The sequence below is a fragment of the Nerophis lumbriciformis genome, linkage group LG15 (assembly GCF_033978685.3).
Source record: "Nerophis lumbriciformis linkage group LG15, RoL_Nlum_v2.1, whole genome shotgun sequence".
NCBI lineage: Eukaryota > Metazoa > Chordata > Actinopteri > Syngnathiformes > Syngnathidae > Nerophis > Nerophis lumbriciformis.
This window is the reverse complement of record NC_084562.2, coordinates 33,461,946-33,479,317: the sequence shown is the minus strand read 5'-3', so window position 1 is coordinate 33,479,317 and position 17,372 is coordinate 33,461,946. Positions and strand designations below refer to the sequence as shown.

At 42.5% G+C, this 17,372-nt stretch overlaps 1 protein-coding gene across 1 annotated transcript in view; it reads left to right on the top strand.

Annotated features, from left to right (window-relative positions):
* iqgap1 (IQ motif containing GTPase activating protein 1) overlaps positions 1–11,158 on the top strand; it is a 178,076-nt gene extending 166,918 nt beyond the window's left edge. The window contains exon 37 of the mRNA XM_061975071.1: positions 10,742–11,158. Coding sequence (XP_061831055.1) covers positions 10,742–10,855 — 114 coding nt within the window. The 3' untranslated portion in view covers positions 10,856–11,158. The remainder of the gene's footprint in view (positions 1–10,741) is intronic.
* The last annotated feature ends 6,214 nt before the right edge of the window (positions 11,159–17,372 follow it).

Sequence of the window (17,372 nt, the reverse complement as noted above, 5' to 3'; positions counted from 1 at the left end):
TAAAGAATTTATTTGTAAATTATGGTGGAAAATAAGTATTTGGTCACTTCAAACAAGGAAGATCTCTGGCTCTCACAGACCTGTAATTTCTTCTTTAAGAAGCTCTTCTGTCCTCCACTTGTTACCTGTATTAATGGCACCTGTTTGAACTGGTTATCTGTATAAAAGACACCTGTCCACAGCCTCAAACAGTCAGACTCCAAACTCCACTATGGCCAAGACCAAAGAGCTGTCAAAGGACACTAGGAAAAGAATTGTAGACCTGCACCAGACTGTGAAGAGTGAATCTACAATAGGCAAGCAGCTTGGTGTGAAAAAATCAACTGTGGGAGCAATTATCAGAAAATGGAAGACATACAAGACCACTGATAATCTCCCTCGATCTGGGGCTCCACGCAAGATCTCATCCCGTGGGTTCAAAATGATCATGAGAACGGTGAGCAAAAATCCCAGAACCACACGGGGGGACCTGGTGAATGACCTGCAGAGAGCTGGGACCAAAGTAACAAAGGTTACCATCAGTAACACACTACGCCGACAGGGAATCAAATCCTGCAGTGCCAGACGTGTCCCCCTGCTTAAGCCAGTGCATGTCCAGGCCCGTCTGAAGTTTGCCAGAGAGCACATGGATGATACAGCAGAGGATTGGGAGAATGTCATGTGGTCAGATGAAACCAAAATAGAACTTTTTGGTATAAACTCAACTCGTCGTGTTTGGAGGAAGAAGAATACTGAGTTGCATCCCAAGAACATCATACCTACTGTGAAGCATGGGGGTGGAAACATCATGCTTTGGGGCTGTTTTTCTGCTAAGGAGACAGGCCGACTGATCCGTGTTAAGGAAAGAATGAATGGGGCCATGTATCGTGAGATTTTGAGCCAAAACCTCCTTCCATCAGTGAGAGCTTTGAAGATGAAACGTGGCTGGGTCTTCCAGCATGACAATGATCCCAAACACACCGCCCGGGCAACGAAGGAGTGGCTCCGTAAGAAGCATTTGAAAGTCCTGGAGTGGCCTAGCCAGTCTCCAGACCTCAACCCCATAGAAAATCTGTGGAGGGAGTTGAAAGTCCGTGTTGCTCGGCGACAGCCCCAAAACATCACTGCTCTCGAGAAGATCTGCATGGAGGAATGGGCCAAAATACCCGCTACTGTGTGTGCAAACCTGGTAAAGACCTATAGTAATTGTTTGACCTCTGTAATATCACCTTTGTTGGCAATAACAAAGTATTGAGTTGAATTTTTGTTATTGACCAAATACTTATTTTCCACCATAATTTACAAATAAATTCTTTAAAAATCCTACAATGTGAATTCCTGGATTTTTTTTTCAAATTCTGTCTCTCACAGTTGAAGTGTACCTATGATGAAAATTACAGACCTCTGTCATCATTTTAAGTGGGAGAACTTGCACAATCGGTGGCTGACTAAATACTTTTTTGCCCCACTGTAATAGCACTGTGGTCCTCCATTATTGTTGTTGTTATCAGTGGAGGTTGTGCAGGCTTTTCTCTCCTTCTGGTCACATGATTGTGACGGGTGGCTACAGGGCAGAAAGGAAGTGACGATGTCATTATTCTCAGATATTAATTGCAGCTACCTTGTCCGCACATGAACAACAAGGTGGGGTTATCAGACTTTTCCATTTTGGAGCACGTTCTCAAAAACGATGGTTTTAGACCACCCAGAACACACTTTACGTGGGGATAAAAGGCTGAAACGACACATTTCTTTACCGTTTCCATCTAAAAACGTTAACGTGGGGACGGTCTCATTCCATGGGAAGAGCGTCCACTAATGAGCTGTTTTGCCACTAGTTGTTTTGCAGCATGGTTGTCCACCAGTCACGCCATGCAACAATAACAACAACCCAATTGTAGGGCTGCATGATTAATTTACATCAAATTGCCATCGAGGTTTTAATAAGTGATTACGTAACCACAAGAGGCGGAGTTTGTTTTTTTCTCCTCCGCCGTCACAAGCATTTGAGTGACAGACATGTTGTTTTTTTGTCTCTCGCTTCAAACAGGAAGAAAGACTTTTCACTCGGTGCCTCACTCTCAGCACCCGAGCGCATTTATTCAACAGTAGAATTAACTGAACACAGTGAGCCGTCTTTTCAGTCATACACAATCTTTGTCTCGATGAGAGGAGACTAGAGTGGGGCGCCAGCTTTACACAAAGGCAGCACTTACAGGCAGCCTCCATACTCGCCGCAAAGGAACAAAAATTAGGAGGGAAAACATTGATTACAAAGCCAAACGTGTCATTATAGGAATATTTCAACTTCAAATAGGATGGCAATTTGAGCCCATCAACACGGACGAACGAGCGAGAATGCAGCGCTTGTGTGATGGCAATGAACAAAAAGACAACGTCCAACCTTGTTTTTCCAACTAGAAAGAAAAATAAACACTTTAAGGTACCGTATTTTCCGCACTATAAGGCGCACCTAAAAACCACAAATTTTCTCAAAAGCTGACAGTGCGCCTTATAACCCGGTGCGCTTTATATATGGATAAATATTAAGATTCATTTTCATAAAGTTTAGGTCTCGCAACTACGGTAAACAGCCGCCATCTTTTTTCCCCGTAGAAGAAGCGCGCGGTGCATGCTGGGATATGTGACGTTTCATTTCCATTTGTGTGTTTATGTAAAGACCCCAAAATGGCTCCTATTAAGTGTGTTGTCTGTCTAATTATAAATAATGCAGACGAGGCGTGTTAACTGAGTTCTCAACGTTTACTCACAGCGTGCTCATAACCACATTCTAACTGCCAGCATACAACGCTTCTCAGGGCTACCGCGCATGCTCGTAACTATCGTTGCATGCTGGGTAGTGTAGTTGTTATATTTGCTAGCTCATAACAGCACATTGAGAGACACGCTTACGCGCTTAATTCAATACTCGCCGTCATTCCGGGTGGATTGACAAAAGACCTCCAGCCGCTAGATATTGGTGTCAACAGGGCATTCGAAGCTAGACTGCTAACTGCGTGGGAACAATGGATGACAGAAGGCGAACACACCTTCACTAAGACGAGGAGGCAGCGCCAGACGACGCCAACATCTGCCAGTGGATCGTAAATTTGCCCAACTTTTCACTTCGGACACCGAAGACGAAGGATTTACGAATGAAGAATAACTTCAGAAAGTGAGCGCTATGTTTATTTTGTGTGTTGTGACATTAACGTTCGAGCAACATTATGTTGCTATTGCTCTGCACTATTTTGAATTTTACTATGTTTGTGATTGCACATTTGCGTACATTTTGGGAGTGAACAGAGTTGTTAGAATGCTGGTTTTTAATATATTATTAAAGTTTGACTGACCTATCTGACTGTTTTTTTGACATTCCCTTTAGCGCAGCGTAGGCGCGGCTTATAGTCCGGGGCGGCTTATTGGTGGACAAAGTTATGAAATATGCCATTCATTGAAGGTGCGGCTAATAATCCGGTGCGCCTTATAGTGCGGAAAATACGGTATTCAACATTTATTTGAGTTAAGTTTTTGCTTATGAGTCCATTTTATGTTTTATTTTATTTTTCTTTCACAATCCTTATGAGAGACAAGAAGATAAAAGGTATTTTGTTTTGTTTTTTGCATTCTAATTTGTAGTAATCAGCTTGTTCTAGGTGGCTAGTAATGCAGCTAATGGGATCAATCCATTCCGCCTCCAAGTCCCTTTTAAAATGCATTCAAAAACTGCCAACAATACTTCATTGACGTTTCGTAACCTGTACAATAAACAAGCTTTAGTGACTTTATTTTAAGAGCTAACACACAGGAACTGTTTTTCTAGCGTATTAACACATCGTCTTGTGACGGCATGCTACGGTGTTACACGTAAGCTAGCTACGGCAAGAAGTAAGTTAGCTTCTGCGTCAGCAGCTGAATGGCTTTTGAGTTTTTAATGCCCAACACAATGTGATATAACACCAATCTACACTACCGTTCAAAAGTTTGGGGTCACATTGAAATGTCCTTATTTTTGAAGGAAAAGCACTGTACTTTTCAATGAAGATAACTTTAAACTAGTCTTAACTTTAAAGAAATACACTCTATACATTGCTAATGTGGTAAATGACTATTCTAGCTGCAAATGTCTGGTTTTTGGTGCAATATCTACATAGGTGTATAGAGGCCCATTTCCAGCAACTATCACTCCAGTGTTCTAATGGTACGATGTGTTTGCTCATTGGCTCAGAAGGCTAATTGATGATTAGAAAACCCTTGTGCAATCATGTTCACACATCTGAAAACAGTTTAGCTCTTTACAGAAGCTACAAAACTGACCTTCCTTTGAGCAGATTGAGTTTCTGGAGCATCACTTTTGTGGGGTCAATTAAACGCTCAAAATGGCCAGAAAAAGAGAACTTTCATTTGAAACTCGACAGTCTATTCTTGTTCTTAGAAATGAAGGCTATTCCATGCGAGAAATTGCTAATAAATTGAAGATTTCCTACAACGGTGTGTACTACTCCCTTCAGAGGACAGCACAAACAGGCTCTAACCAGAGTAGAAAAAGAAGTGGGAGGCGGCGTTGCACAACTGAGCAAGAAGATAAGTACATTACAGTCTCTAGTTTGAGAAACAGACGCCTCACAGGTCCCCAACTGGCATCTTCATTAAATAGTACCCGCAAAACACCAGTGTCAACATCTACAGTGAAGAGGCGGCTGCGGGATTCTGGGCTTCATGGCAGAGTGGCAAAGAAAAAGCCATATCTGAGACTGGCCAATGAAAGAAAAAGATTAAGATGGGCAAAAGAACACAGACATTGGACAGAGGAAGACTGGAAAAAAGTGTTGTGGACGGATGAATCCAAGTTTGAGGTGTTTGGATCACAAAGAAGAACGTTTGTGAGACGCAGAACAACTGAAAAGATGCTGGAAGAATGCCTGACGCCATCTGTTAAGCATGGTGGAGGTCATGTGATGGTCTGGGGTTGCTTTGGAGCTGGTAAGGTGGGAGATTTGTACAGGGTAAAAGGGATTCTGAATAAGAAAGGCTATCACTCCATTTTGCAACGCCATGCCATACCCAGTGGACAGCGCTTGATTGGAGCCAATTTCATCCTACAACAGGACAATGACCCAAAACACACCTCCAAATTGTGCAAGAACTATTTAGAGAAGAAGCAGGCAGCTGGTATTCTATCGGTAATGGAGTGGCCAGCGCAGTCACCAGGTCTGAACCCCATTGAGCTGTTGTGGGAGCAGCTTGACCGTATGGTACGCAAGAAGTGCCCATCCAACCAATCCAACTTGTGGGAGCTGCTTCTAGAAGTGTGGGGTGCAATTTCTCCAGATTACCTCAACAAATTAACAGCTAGAATGCCAAAGGTCTGCAATGCTGTAATTGCTGCAAATGGAGGATTCTTTGACGAAAGCAAAGTTTGATGTAAAAAAAATCTTATTTCAAATACAAATAATTATTTCTAACCTTGTCAATGTCTTGACTCTATTTTCTATTCATTTCACAACGTATGGTGGTGAATAAGTGTGACTTTTCATGGAAAACACAAAATTGTTTGGGTGACCCCAAACTTTAGAACGGTAGTGTATACTGACTGAAAGACATGAACAATCCATATTACAGTATCTGTAAAGTATTAGCCCCCATTTCATGTTTTGTTTGTCCCCAGCTAGCTCGACAGAGTATGTAGTTGTACTAACACGCATGACGTGCTGCATGTATCGTGACCAATATTATAAGTGACTCACTCAATGGACAGTTGTCTGTTTGGTCAAGCTGGCCGTGGACCTTTCCTGTTGATTTGGGCATTCCATTAATTCGGCATAGCTTGGCTCAAAAGTTTTATATTTGCAGCATGACCATGTCGCACTCTCTCGGCTTCCCTCTGCTCCGACGTTTCAGCCTTGGCGCTCGCTTTTATAAGCAGCAGTTTGTCCTCGGTATATTCAGGTTGAAAAATATAAGGTTGTGAATCCTAATTTGTGTAAATATAGTTGTCTTAGTTGTCTGTTACCAAGTCTGCCATGATTGGAACACACTCGCGTTTGTTTCCATAAGTAGCAACACGCATTTGTTGCCAGAAGTCGGAAATGTGTTGCTATGGGAACGGAAGTGAATGCGCTAAGGAAAGAAGTTCCGGTAATGCATGACATTTTGCAAGCGTTTATTTTAATCATCTTTAGAATCCCCCCAAAAAAGACGTGTGTTCTTGTCTCTCATGATGATTGTGAACGATAGGCAAAATTCCCCAAAAAGTGCAGTTCCCCTCTAAGACAAGAATATGTTGATTTAGAGCAAGGGTCCCCAAACTTTTTGACTCGGGTGCCGCATTGGGTTAAAAGAAATTTGGCCCTGTGCCTGGCTGTGTATTTATATATATATATATATATATATATATATATATATATATATATATATATATATATATATATATATATATACACAGTGGGGCAAAAAGGTATTTAGTCAGCCACCAATTGTGCAAGTTCTCCCACTTAAAATGATGACAGAGGTCTGTAATTTTCATCATAGGTACACTTCAACTGTGAGAGACAGAATGTGAAAAAAAAAAATCCAGGAATTCACATTGTAGGATTTTTAAATAATTTATTTGTAAATTATGGTGGAAAATAAGTATTTGGTCAATAACGAAAATTCAACTCAATACTTTGTAATATAACCTTTGTTGGCAATAACAGAGGTCAAACGATTACTATAGGTCTTTACCAGGTTTGCACACACAGTAGCTGGTATTTTGGCCCATTCCTCCATGCAGATCTTCTCGAGAGCAGTGATGTTTTGGGGCTGTCGCCGAGCAACACGGACTTTCAACTCCCTCCACAGATTTTCTATGGTGTTGAGGTCTGGAGACTGGCTAGGCCACTCCAGGACTTTCAAATGCTTCTTACGGAGCCACTCCTTCGTTGCCCGGGCGGTGTGTTTGGGATCATTGTCATGCTGGAAGACCCAGCCACGTTTCATCTTCAAAGCTCTCACTGATGGAAGGAGGTTTTGGCTCAAAATCTCACGATACATGGCCCCATTCATTCTTTCCTTAACACGAATCAGTCGGCCTGTCCCCTTAGCAGAAAAACAGCCCCAAAGCATGATGTTTCCACCCCCATGCTTCACAGTAGGTATGGTGTTCTTGGGATGCAACTCTATTCTTCTTCCTCCAAACACGACGAGTTGAGTTTATACCAAAAAGTTCTATTTTGGTTTCATCTGACCACATGACATTCTCCCAATCCTCTGCTGTATCATCCATGTGCTCTCTGGCAAACTTCAGACGGGCCTGGACATGCACTGGCTTAAGCAGGGGGACACGTCTGGCACTGCAGGATTTGATTCCCTGTCGGCGTAGTGTGCTACTGATGGTAACCTTTGTTACTTTGGTCCCAGCTCTCTGCAGGTCATTCACCAGGTCCCCCCGTGTGGTTCTGGGATTTTTGCTCACCGTTCTCATGATCATTTTGAACCCACGGGATGAGATCTTGCGTGGAGCCCCAGATCGAGGGAGATTATCAGTGGTCTTGTATGTCTTCCATTTTCTGATAATTGCTCCCACAGTTGATTTTTTCACACCAAGCTGCTTGCCTATTGTAGATTCACTCTTCACAGTCTGGTGCAGGTCTACAATTATTTTCCTGGTGTCCTTCGACAGCTCTTTGGTCTTGGCCATAGTGGAGTTTGGAGTCTGACTGTTTGAGGCTGTGGACAGGTGTCTTTTATACAAATAACGAGTTCAAACAGGTGCCATTAATACAGGTAACAAGTGGAGGACAGAAGAGCTTCTTAAAGAAGAAGTTTCAGGTCTGTGAGAGCCAGAGATCTTCCTTGTTTGAAGTGACCAAATACTTATTTTCCACCATAATTTACAAACCAATTCTTTAAAAATCCTACAATGTGAATTCCTGGATTTTTTTCCACATTCTGTCTCTCACAGTTGAAGTGTACCTATGATGAAAATTACAGACCTCTGTCATCATTTTAAGTGGGAGAACTTGCACAATCGGTTGCTGACTAAATACTTTTTTGCCCCACTGTATATATATATATATATATATATATATATATATATATATATATATATTCCTCGCGCACTAATTGACTGAAAGAGCGCGATGTCACGTTATCGATGGCAAATGCATTTTTAGACAATATGACTTGAGTGTAAGCACTGTAAGCAGCTGTTTGATTTGCAAGTATTACATTAAGCTGCAATTACAGTTACAAGTCCAGTCCTAAAAAGTGTACGCGCTGTAAGCAGCTGTTTGATTGTAACGTGCATCTTAGTTGTACTTTTTCACATTTAAAAATGAGCTGATTGTGATAACTGCTGTCTAGTTGTTAAATCTCGTTTTATTTTCATCATATTATCATTTGCAAGTATAACATTAAGTTGCAATTACAGTTGCAAGTCCAAAACGTTGGATGGCAGTAGTTTATGGTGTATTTTTGTGTTTTTTTTGTTGCGCCTTAAAAAGTGTTAGTACTGTAAGTAGTGTACTTATTACATTTGAGGTGTTTGATTGTAACGTGCATCTGAGTTGTAGTTTTCATTAACGAATTTGGAGATGGTGGAATCGCTGTGTAAAATCCCTAATGCTAATCCGTAGCATGTCAGTAGCAAAGCCAATGTACAGTGGGGCAAAAAAGTATTTACTCAGCCACGATTGTGCAAGTTCTCCCACTTAAAATGATGACAGAGATCTGTAATTTTCATCATAGGTACACTTCAACTGTGAGAGACAGAATGTGGGGAAAAAATCCAGGAATTCACATTGTAGGATTTTTTAAAAATTTATTTGTAAATTATGGTGGAAAATAAGTATTTGGTCACTTCAAACAAGGAAGATCTCTGGCTCTCACAGACCTGTAACTTCTTCTTTAAGAAGCTCTTCTGTCCTCCACTTGTTACCTGTATTAATGGCACCTGTTTGAACTGGTTATCTGTATAAAAGACACCTGTCCACAGCCTCAAACAGTCAGACTCCAAACTCCACTATGGCCAAGACCAAAGAGATGTCGAAGGACACCAGGAAAAGAATTGTAGACCTGCACCAGACTGTGAAGAGTGAATCTACAATAGGCAAGCAGCTTGGTGTGAAAAAATCAACTGTGGGAGCAATTATCAGAAAATGGAAGACATACAAGATCACTGATAATCTCCCTCGATCTGGGGCTCCATGCAAGATCTCATCTCGTGGGGTCAAAATGATCATGAGAACGGTGAGCAAAAATCCCAGAACCACACGGGGGGACCTGGTCAATGACCTACAGAGGGCTGGGACCAAAGTAACAAAGGTTACCATCAGTAACACACTACGCCGACAGGGAATCAAATCCTGCAGTGCCAGACGTGTCCCCCTGCTTAAGCCAGTGCATGTCCAGGCCCGTCTGAAGTTTGCCAGAGAGCACATGGATGATACAGCAGAGGATTGGGAGAATGTCATGTGGTCAGATGAAACCAAAATAGAACTTTTTGGTATAAACTCAACTCGTCGTGTTTGGAGGAAGAAGAATACTGAGTTGCATCCCAAGAACACCATACCCACTGTGAAGCATGGGGGTGGAAACATCATGTTTTGGGGTTGTTTTTCTGCCAAGGGGACAGGCCGACTGATCTGTGTTAAGGAAAGAATGAACGGGGCCATGTATCGTGAGATTTTGAGCCAAAACCTCCTTCCATCAGTGAGAGCTTTGAAGATGAAACGTGGCTGGGTCTTCCAGCATGACAATGATCCCAAACACACCGCCCGGGCAACGAAGGAGTGGCTCCGTAAGAAGCATTTGAAAGTTCTGGAGTGGCCTAGCCAGTCTCCAGACTTCAACCCCATAGAAAATCTGTGGAGGGAGTTGAAAGTCCGTGTTGCTCGGCGACAGCCCCAAAACATCACTGCTCTCGAGAAGATCTGCATGGAGGAATGGGCCAAAATACCAGCTACTGTGTGTGCAAACCTGGTAAAGACCTATAGTAATCGTTTGACCTCTGTTATTGCCAACAAAGGTTATATTACAAAGTATTGAGTAGAATTTTTGTTATTGACCAAATACTTATTTTCCACCATAATTTACAAATAAATTCTTTAAAAATCCTACAATATGAATTCCTGGATTTTTTTTTCACATTCTGTCTCTCACAGTTGAAGTGTACCTATGATGAAAATTACAGACCTCTGTCATCATTTTAAATGGGAGAACTTGCACAATCGTGGCTGACTAAATACTTTTTTGCCCCACTGTATATTAGCATCAAGCTAGTGCATTTTTGGAAAAGACAATAGCATAGACATAGACAATATGATTTGCCTAAGTGGCTAGGAGACCCCAAGAGTAACAAGCGGTAGAAAATGGATTAGAAAGTACAGATTTTTTTTAAAGTAATAATAAGCTATTATTTTTTTAATGTTTTTTTTTTTTTTAAACTTGGGACTTCCCGCGGGCTGGATTTTGGACACTGGCGGGCCGTAGTTTGGGGACCCCTGATTTAGAGTCTAATATTACATGCCTTCCTTCACCTGTTATTTTCGCATTTTTATGTATAAAAGATTAATAATCGCAAATCAAATGTCAATTACACATGAAGTTTAGAACTGAAGAATGCTTTTGGATGAAACATCTTCAACACACAACAAGAGTTCAGTTGCTTTTATTCAACCTTTGCAGATTATCTGGAGGACTTAGCTTCTACACTCACACACACACACACACACACACTGTATAGTCATTGTGCGTTTCTCACTTCTTCTCTCGCCCCCAGGATCTCCTCCAGCTGCAGTACGAAGGCGTGGCGGTGATGAAGCTCTTCGACAGGGCGACCATCAATGTAAACCTGCTCATTTTCTTGCTCAACAAGAAATTTTATGGCAAATAGAGAAAACATTTTATAAGAATGCAACGGACTGATTTAGCCACAAATATAACCCTTTTTATGCTTGCCGAAAAAAGCCCCGACCTCAACCGTTAACGGTTGTCAAAAGATTTCTCAGTGCACTTGTCCTGTGTGCCTTGGCAAATATATTTGATACTACGGGCTGGTTTTCTCACGGGACACTTACGTTCCCACAAGTGCTCGCGGGAGTAATGTTCTGTTGCCAGCTGCTTTTATGTCTTTAAATATTATGAATATCAGGTGCACAGGCTTTGATCACCCATAAAAATGTATGTTTTATGTCAAGAGATTGTCTTTTTATTTGCTGGTTGATGGTTCACGACCTGACTGATAAAACCTTATCAGCATCTCTGCCGAGGCCAAAGTGCAATCAATCAATCAATCAATCTTTATTTATATAGCCCTAAATCACAAGTGTCTCAAAGGGCTGCACAAGCCACAACGACATCCTCGGTACAAAGCCCACATACGGGCAAGGAAAAACTCACCCCAGTGGGACGTCGATGTGAATGACCATGAGAAACCTTGGAGAGGACCGCATATGTGGGTAACCCCCCCCCCCTCTAGGGGAGACCGAAAGCAATGGATGTCGAGTGGGTCTGACATAATATTGTGAGAGTCCAGTCCATAGTGGATCCAACATAATAGTAAGAGTCCAGTCCATAGTGGGGCCAGCAGGACACCATCCCGAGCAGAGACGGGTCAGCAGCGTAGAGATGTTCCCAGCCGATGCACAGGCGAGCGGTCCACCCCGGGTCCCGACCCCGGACAGCCAGCACCCCATCCATGGCCACCGGATCTGTGTGTCTCCCCTTCCACAAGGGATAGGGGGGAGCAGAGGAGAAAAGAAAAGAAACGGCAGATCAACTGGTCTAACAGGGGGGCTATTTAAAGGCTAGAGTATACAAATGAGTTTTAAGATGGGACTTAAATGCTTCTACTGAGGTAGCATCTCTAATTGTTACCGGGAGGGCATTCCATAGTACTGGAGCCCGAATAGAAAACGCTCTATAGCCCGCAGACTTTTTTTTGGGCTCTGGGAATCACTAATAAGCCGGAGTTCTTTGAACGCAGATTTCTTGCCGGGACATATGGTACAATGCAATCGACAAGATAGGACGGAGCTAGACCGTGTAGTATTTTATACGTAAGTAGTAAAACCTTAAAGTCACATCTTAAGTGCACAGGAAGCCAGTGCAGGTGAGCCAGTATAGGCGTAATATGATCAAACTTTCTTGTTCTTGTCAAAAGTCTAGCAGCCGCATTTTGTACCAACTGTAATTTTTTAATGCTAGACATAGGGAGCCCCGAAAATAATACGTTACAGTAGTCGAGACGAGACGTAACGAACGCATGAATAATGATCTCAGCGTCGCTAGTGGATAAAATAGAACGAATTTTAGCGATATTACGGAGATGAAAGAAGGCCGTTTTAGTAACACTCTTAATGTGTGATTCAAAGGAGAGAGTTGGGTGGAAGATAATACCCAGATTCTTTACTGATTCGCCTTGTGTAATTGTTTGGTTGTCAAATGTTAAGGTGGTATTATTAAATAAATGTCGGTGTTTAGCAGGACCGATAATCAGCATTTCCGTTTTCTTGGCGTTGAGTTGCAAGAAGTTAGCGGACATCCATTGTTTAATTTCATTAAGACACGCCTCCAGCTGACTACAATCCGGCGTGTTGGTCAGCTTTAGGGGCATGTAGAGTTGGGTGTCATCAGCATAACAATGAAAGCTAACACCGTATTTGCGTATGATGTCGCCTAGCGGCAGCATGTAAATACTAAAGAGTGCAGGGCCAAGAACCGAACCCTGAGGAAGTGCTAGATAAATATAATATTAGACTTGACTCTATCTTTTCTATTTTTATGTGTTATATTGCTTTTTTAAATACATTGGGAAAGTATGCACTCGCCAATCATATTTTGAAAGACTTTTCAAACTGTTTTTGCTGGGGGGGTTTTATTTGACCAAACCACTGATGAATCTTAATTGAACCACCACACCTTAAAGTAAGGAAGGGATTCATATGTTCCCATTTCTGGGTGGGTTTGGTGTGAGAAGAAGAGGTCTGCTGAAAATTGTGGAACTATGGTCAAAGTTGGAATTGCCACACAAATGCATTTTAAGATACTTGACACTCTACTACCAACTCGTGGCTGAAGTAGACCCCCCAAACCGCGACGAATGGGGCATATGAATTCTTGTCCTACTGTATGTGAAACACAATATCAGGCTTATGCTCACATTGAGCTGTCTAACTCTCAACATGATTTTAATTTAATTATACATTCATCAAGGCCAGTGTGCATAAAAGCCAATGATGATGATGACATGCTCCATATGTGTCAATACTTGGACTTTGGCTTGGTTTGTTCTCCCGTGGTGCAAATGAACTGGACTGGTCAAGGCTTGAAGGTGGGTACATGATTTATTTCAAACTATCAAAAAAGGAATAAACAAAAGGCGCGCACAGTGGCGGAGAATAAAACTAGACTTTAAACACAAAACTTGCACATTGGCAGAAACTATGAACAATTAAACAAAACACTAACTGTGGCTTAACAAACAAAAACTTACTTGGCATGGAACCGGCATGAAAAAAAGAGTAGCAAGGGTCATCAGGGTGTGGAGAGTGTGCAGGAGCATAAATGTGGTGATGTCGTCAGAACGAACAACAGAAAATGAATGAACTTAAATACTATGGACATGATTAGTGAAAGCAGGTGCGTGACTCAAAACGTGAAACAGGTGCGTGACGTGACAGGTGAAAACTAATGGTTGCTATGGTGACAAGAGTGCACAATGAGTCCAAACGTGGAACAGGTGCGTGACGTGACAGGTGAAACTAATGGTTGCTATGGTGACAAAACAAAACAAAAGTGCACAAAAAGTCCAAAATTTAAACCGAACATTACTAAAACAAAACATGATCACACAGACATGACAATATGTCCATCCATCCATTTTCTACCGCTTATTCCCTTTGGGGTCGCGGGGGGCGCTGGAGCCTATCTCAGCTACAATCGGGCGGAAGGCGGGGTACACCCTGGACAAGTCGCCACCTCATCGCAGGGCCAACACAGATAGATATGTACCATATGTAATTGGCTTCCTGTCTAACATGTTTAGTGAAAATACTGCCAAGTAGGACATCTTCTTGGTCATTTCACAGAATCAGTACCATCTACTTGTTGTCACTCTCAAAATAAATGTATTTTGTACAGTACAGGCCAAAAGTTTGGACACACCTTTTCATTCAATGGGTTTTCATTATTTTCATGACTATTGACATTGTAGATTGTCACATCAAAACTATGAATGAACACATGTGGAGTTATGTACTTAACAAAAAAAGGTGAAATACCTGAAAACATGTTTTATATTTTAGTTTCTTCAAAATAGCCACCCTTTGCTCTGATTACTGCTCTGCACACTTTTGGCATTCTCTCGATGAGCTTCAAGCACACCTGTGACGTGAAAACCATTTCGGGTGACTACCTCTTGAAGCTCATCAAGAGAATGCCAAGAGTGTGCGAAAAAGTAAAGTACATAACTCCACATGTGTTCATTCATAGTTTTGATGCCTTTCAGTGACAATTTACAATGTAAATAAATAGTAATGAATTGAGAAGGTGTTCCAAACTTTTGGCCTGCACATTGATCTACTCAAAATATGTATTGGCCCATCTCAAAAAATGTTATTTTCTAAGCTGAAGATGACCCATTTGAGCAACATGAATGAGTTTTTTGCATGGAATTAGCAAATTAAGTAAATATACAGGTTAAAATAAAAAAAATGTGAATATCCTGCAAAGGTTTGTTTATTGCAGCAATTAAATTTACAAGGTGAAACTAATACATGACATAGACTCATAACATGCGACACAAGATATTTCAAGCCTTCTTTTGATTTCATTTTGATGATTGTTTTACAGTTTATGTAAAACAATCAGCTCTATACTCTCGGCAGGGTCCTTGAGGGTGCATGGGAGTTTGCCCAACCAGTCTACATGTGCTTTGTGGACTTGGAGAAGGCATTCGACCGTGTCCCTCGGGAAGTCCTGTGGGGAGTGCTCAGAGAGTATGGGGTAACGGACTGTCTGATTGTGGCGGTCCGCTCCCTGTATGATCAGTGTCAGAGCTTGGTTCGCATTGCCGGCAGTAAGTCGGACACGTTTCCAGTGAGGGTTGGACTCCGCCAAGGCTGTCCTTTGTCACCGATTCTGTTCATGACTTTTATGGACAGAATTTCTAGGCACAGTCAGGGCGTTGAGGGGATCTGGTTTGGTGGCTGCAGGATTAGGTCACTGCTATTTGCAGATGATGTGGTCCTGATGGCTTCCTCCGGCCAAGATCTTCAGCTCTCACTGGATCGGTTCGCAGCCGAGTGTGAAGCGACTGGGATGGGAATCAGCACCTCCAAGTCCGAGTCCATGGTTCTCTCCCGGAAAAGGGTGGAGTGCCATCTCCGGGTTGGGGAGGAGATCTTGCCCCAAGTGGAGGAGTTCAAGTACCTCGGAGTCTTGTTCACGAGTGAGGGAAGAGTGGATCGTGAGATCGACAGGCGGATCGGTGCGGCGTCTTCAGTAATACGGACGCTGTATCGATCCGTTGTGGTGAAGAAGGAGCTGAGCCAGAAGGCAAAGCTCTCGATTTACCGGTCGATCTACGTTCCCATCCTCACCTATGGTCATGAGCTTTGGGTCATGACCGAAAGGACAAGATCACGGGTACAAGCGGCCGAAACGAGTTTCCTCCGTCGAGTGGCGGGGCTCTCCCTTAGAGATAGGGTGAGAAGCTCTGCCATCCGGGAGGAGCTCAAAGTAAAGCCGTTGCTCCTCCACATGGAGAGGAGCCAGATGAGGTGGTTCGGGCATCTGGTCAGGATGCCACCCGAACGCCTCCCTAGGAAGGTGTTTCGGGCACGTCCGACCGGTAGGAGGCCACGGGGAAGACCCAGGACACGCTGGGAAGACTATCTCTCCCGGCTGGCCTGGGAACGCCTCGGGATCCCCCGGGAGGAGCTGGACGAAGTGGCTGGGGAGAGGGAAGTCTGGGCTTCCCTGCTTAAGCTGCTGCCCCCGCGACCCGACCTCGGATAAGCGGAAGAAGAAGATGGATGGATGGATGGATGATTGTTTTACAGTTTATGAAAACCTCAAATTAATCTCAGAAAATGTGGGGTTTTCAAAATCATAACAAATAAAAGCTTGACGTATCTCACTTTGCATGTAATGGGTTTATATCATATAGTTTCACTTTTGAAGTTGAATTGCTGACATGACTGGACTTTAGCACGATATTGTAATTGTTGGAGTTTCACCTGTATGCTAATAGCATGTAAGCACATTTTAGTGATTCAACAACAAAAAGTATATATTTTCTGTTGTTATTTATCAATAAAAAATGTCGGTGACAGGACTTATTTGAAGTATTATCAAATATAAACAAAACAAATCACAGTGACATTCCTTTTGTACTTACCCTGGCCTGAAAGATGCAACTTCCTGTGGAACATTTGACTTTCTATTTTACAGATATACAGGTAAAAGCCAGTAAATTAGAATATTTTGAAAAACTTGATTTATTTCAGTAATTGCATTCAAAAGGTGTAACTTGTACATTATATTTATTCATTGCACACAGACTGATGCATTCAAATGTTTATTTCATTTAATTTTGATGATTTGAAGTGGCAACAAATGAAAATCCAAAATTCCGTGTGTCACAAAATTAGAATATTACTTAAGGCTAATACAAAAAAGGGATTTTTAGAAATGTTGGCCAACTGAAAAGTATGAAAATGAAAAATATGAGCATGTACAATACTCAATACTTGGTTGGAGCTCCTTTTGCCTCAATTACTGCGTTAATGCGGCGTGGCATGGAGTCGATGAGTTTCTGGCACTGCTCAGGTGTTATGAGAGCCCAGGTTGCTCTGATAGTGGCCTTCAACTCTTCTGCGTTTTTGGGTCTGGCATTCTGCATCTTCCTTTTCACAATACCCCACAGATTTTCTATGGGGCTAAGGTCAGGGGAGTTGGCGGGCCAATTTAGAACAGAAATACCATGGTCCGTAAACCAGGCACGGGTAGATTTTGCGCTGTGTGCAGGCGCCAAGTCCTGTTGGAACTTGAAATCTCCATCTCCATAGAGCAGGTCAGCAGCAGGAAGCATGAAGTGCTCTAAAACTTGCTGGTAGACGGCTGCGTTGACCCTGGATCTCAGGAAACAGAGTGGACCGACACCAGCAGATGACATGGCACCCCAAACCATCACTGATGGTGGAAACTTTACACTAGACTTCAGGCAACGTGGATCCTGTGCCTCTCCTGTCTTCCTCCAGACTCTGGGACCTCGATTTCCAAAGGAAATGCAAAATTTGCATGGTTGGGTGATGGTTTGGGGTGCCATGTCATCTGCTGGTGTCGGTCCACTCTGTTTCCTGAGATCCAGGGTCAACGCAGCCGTCTACCAGCAAGTTTTAGAGCAC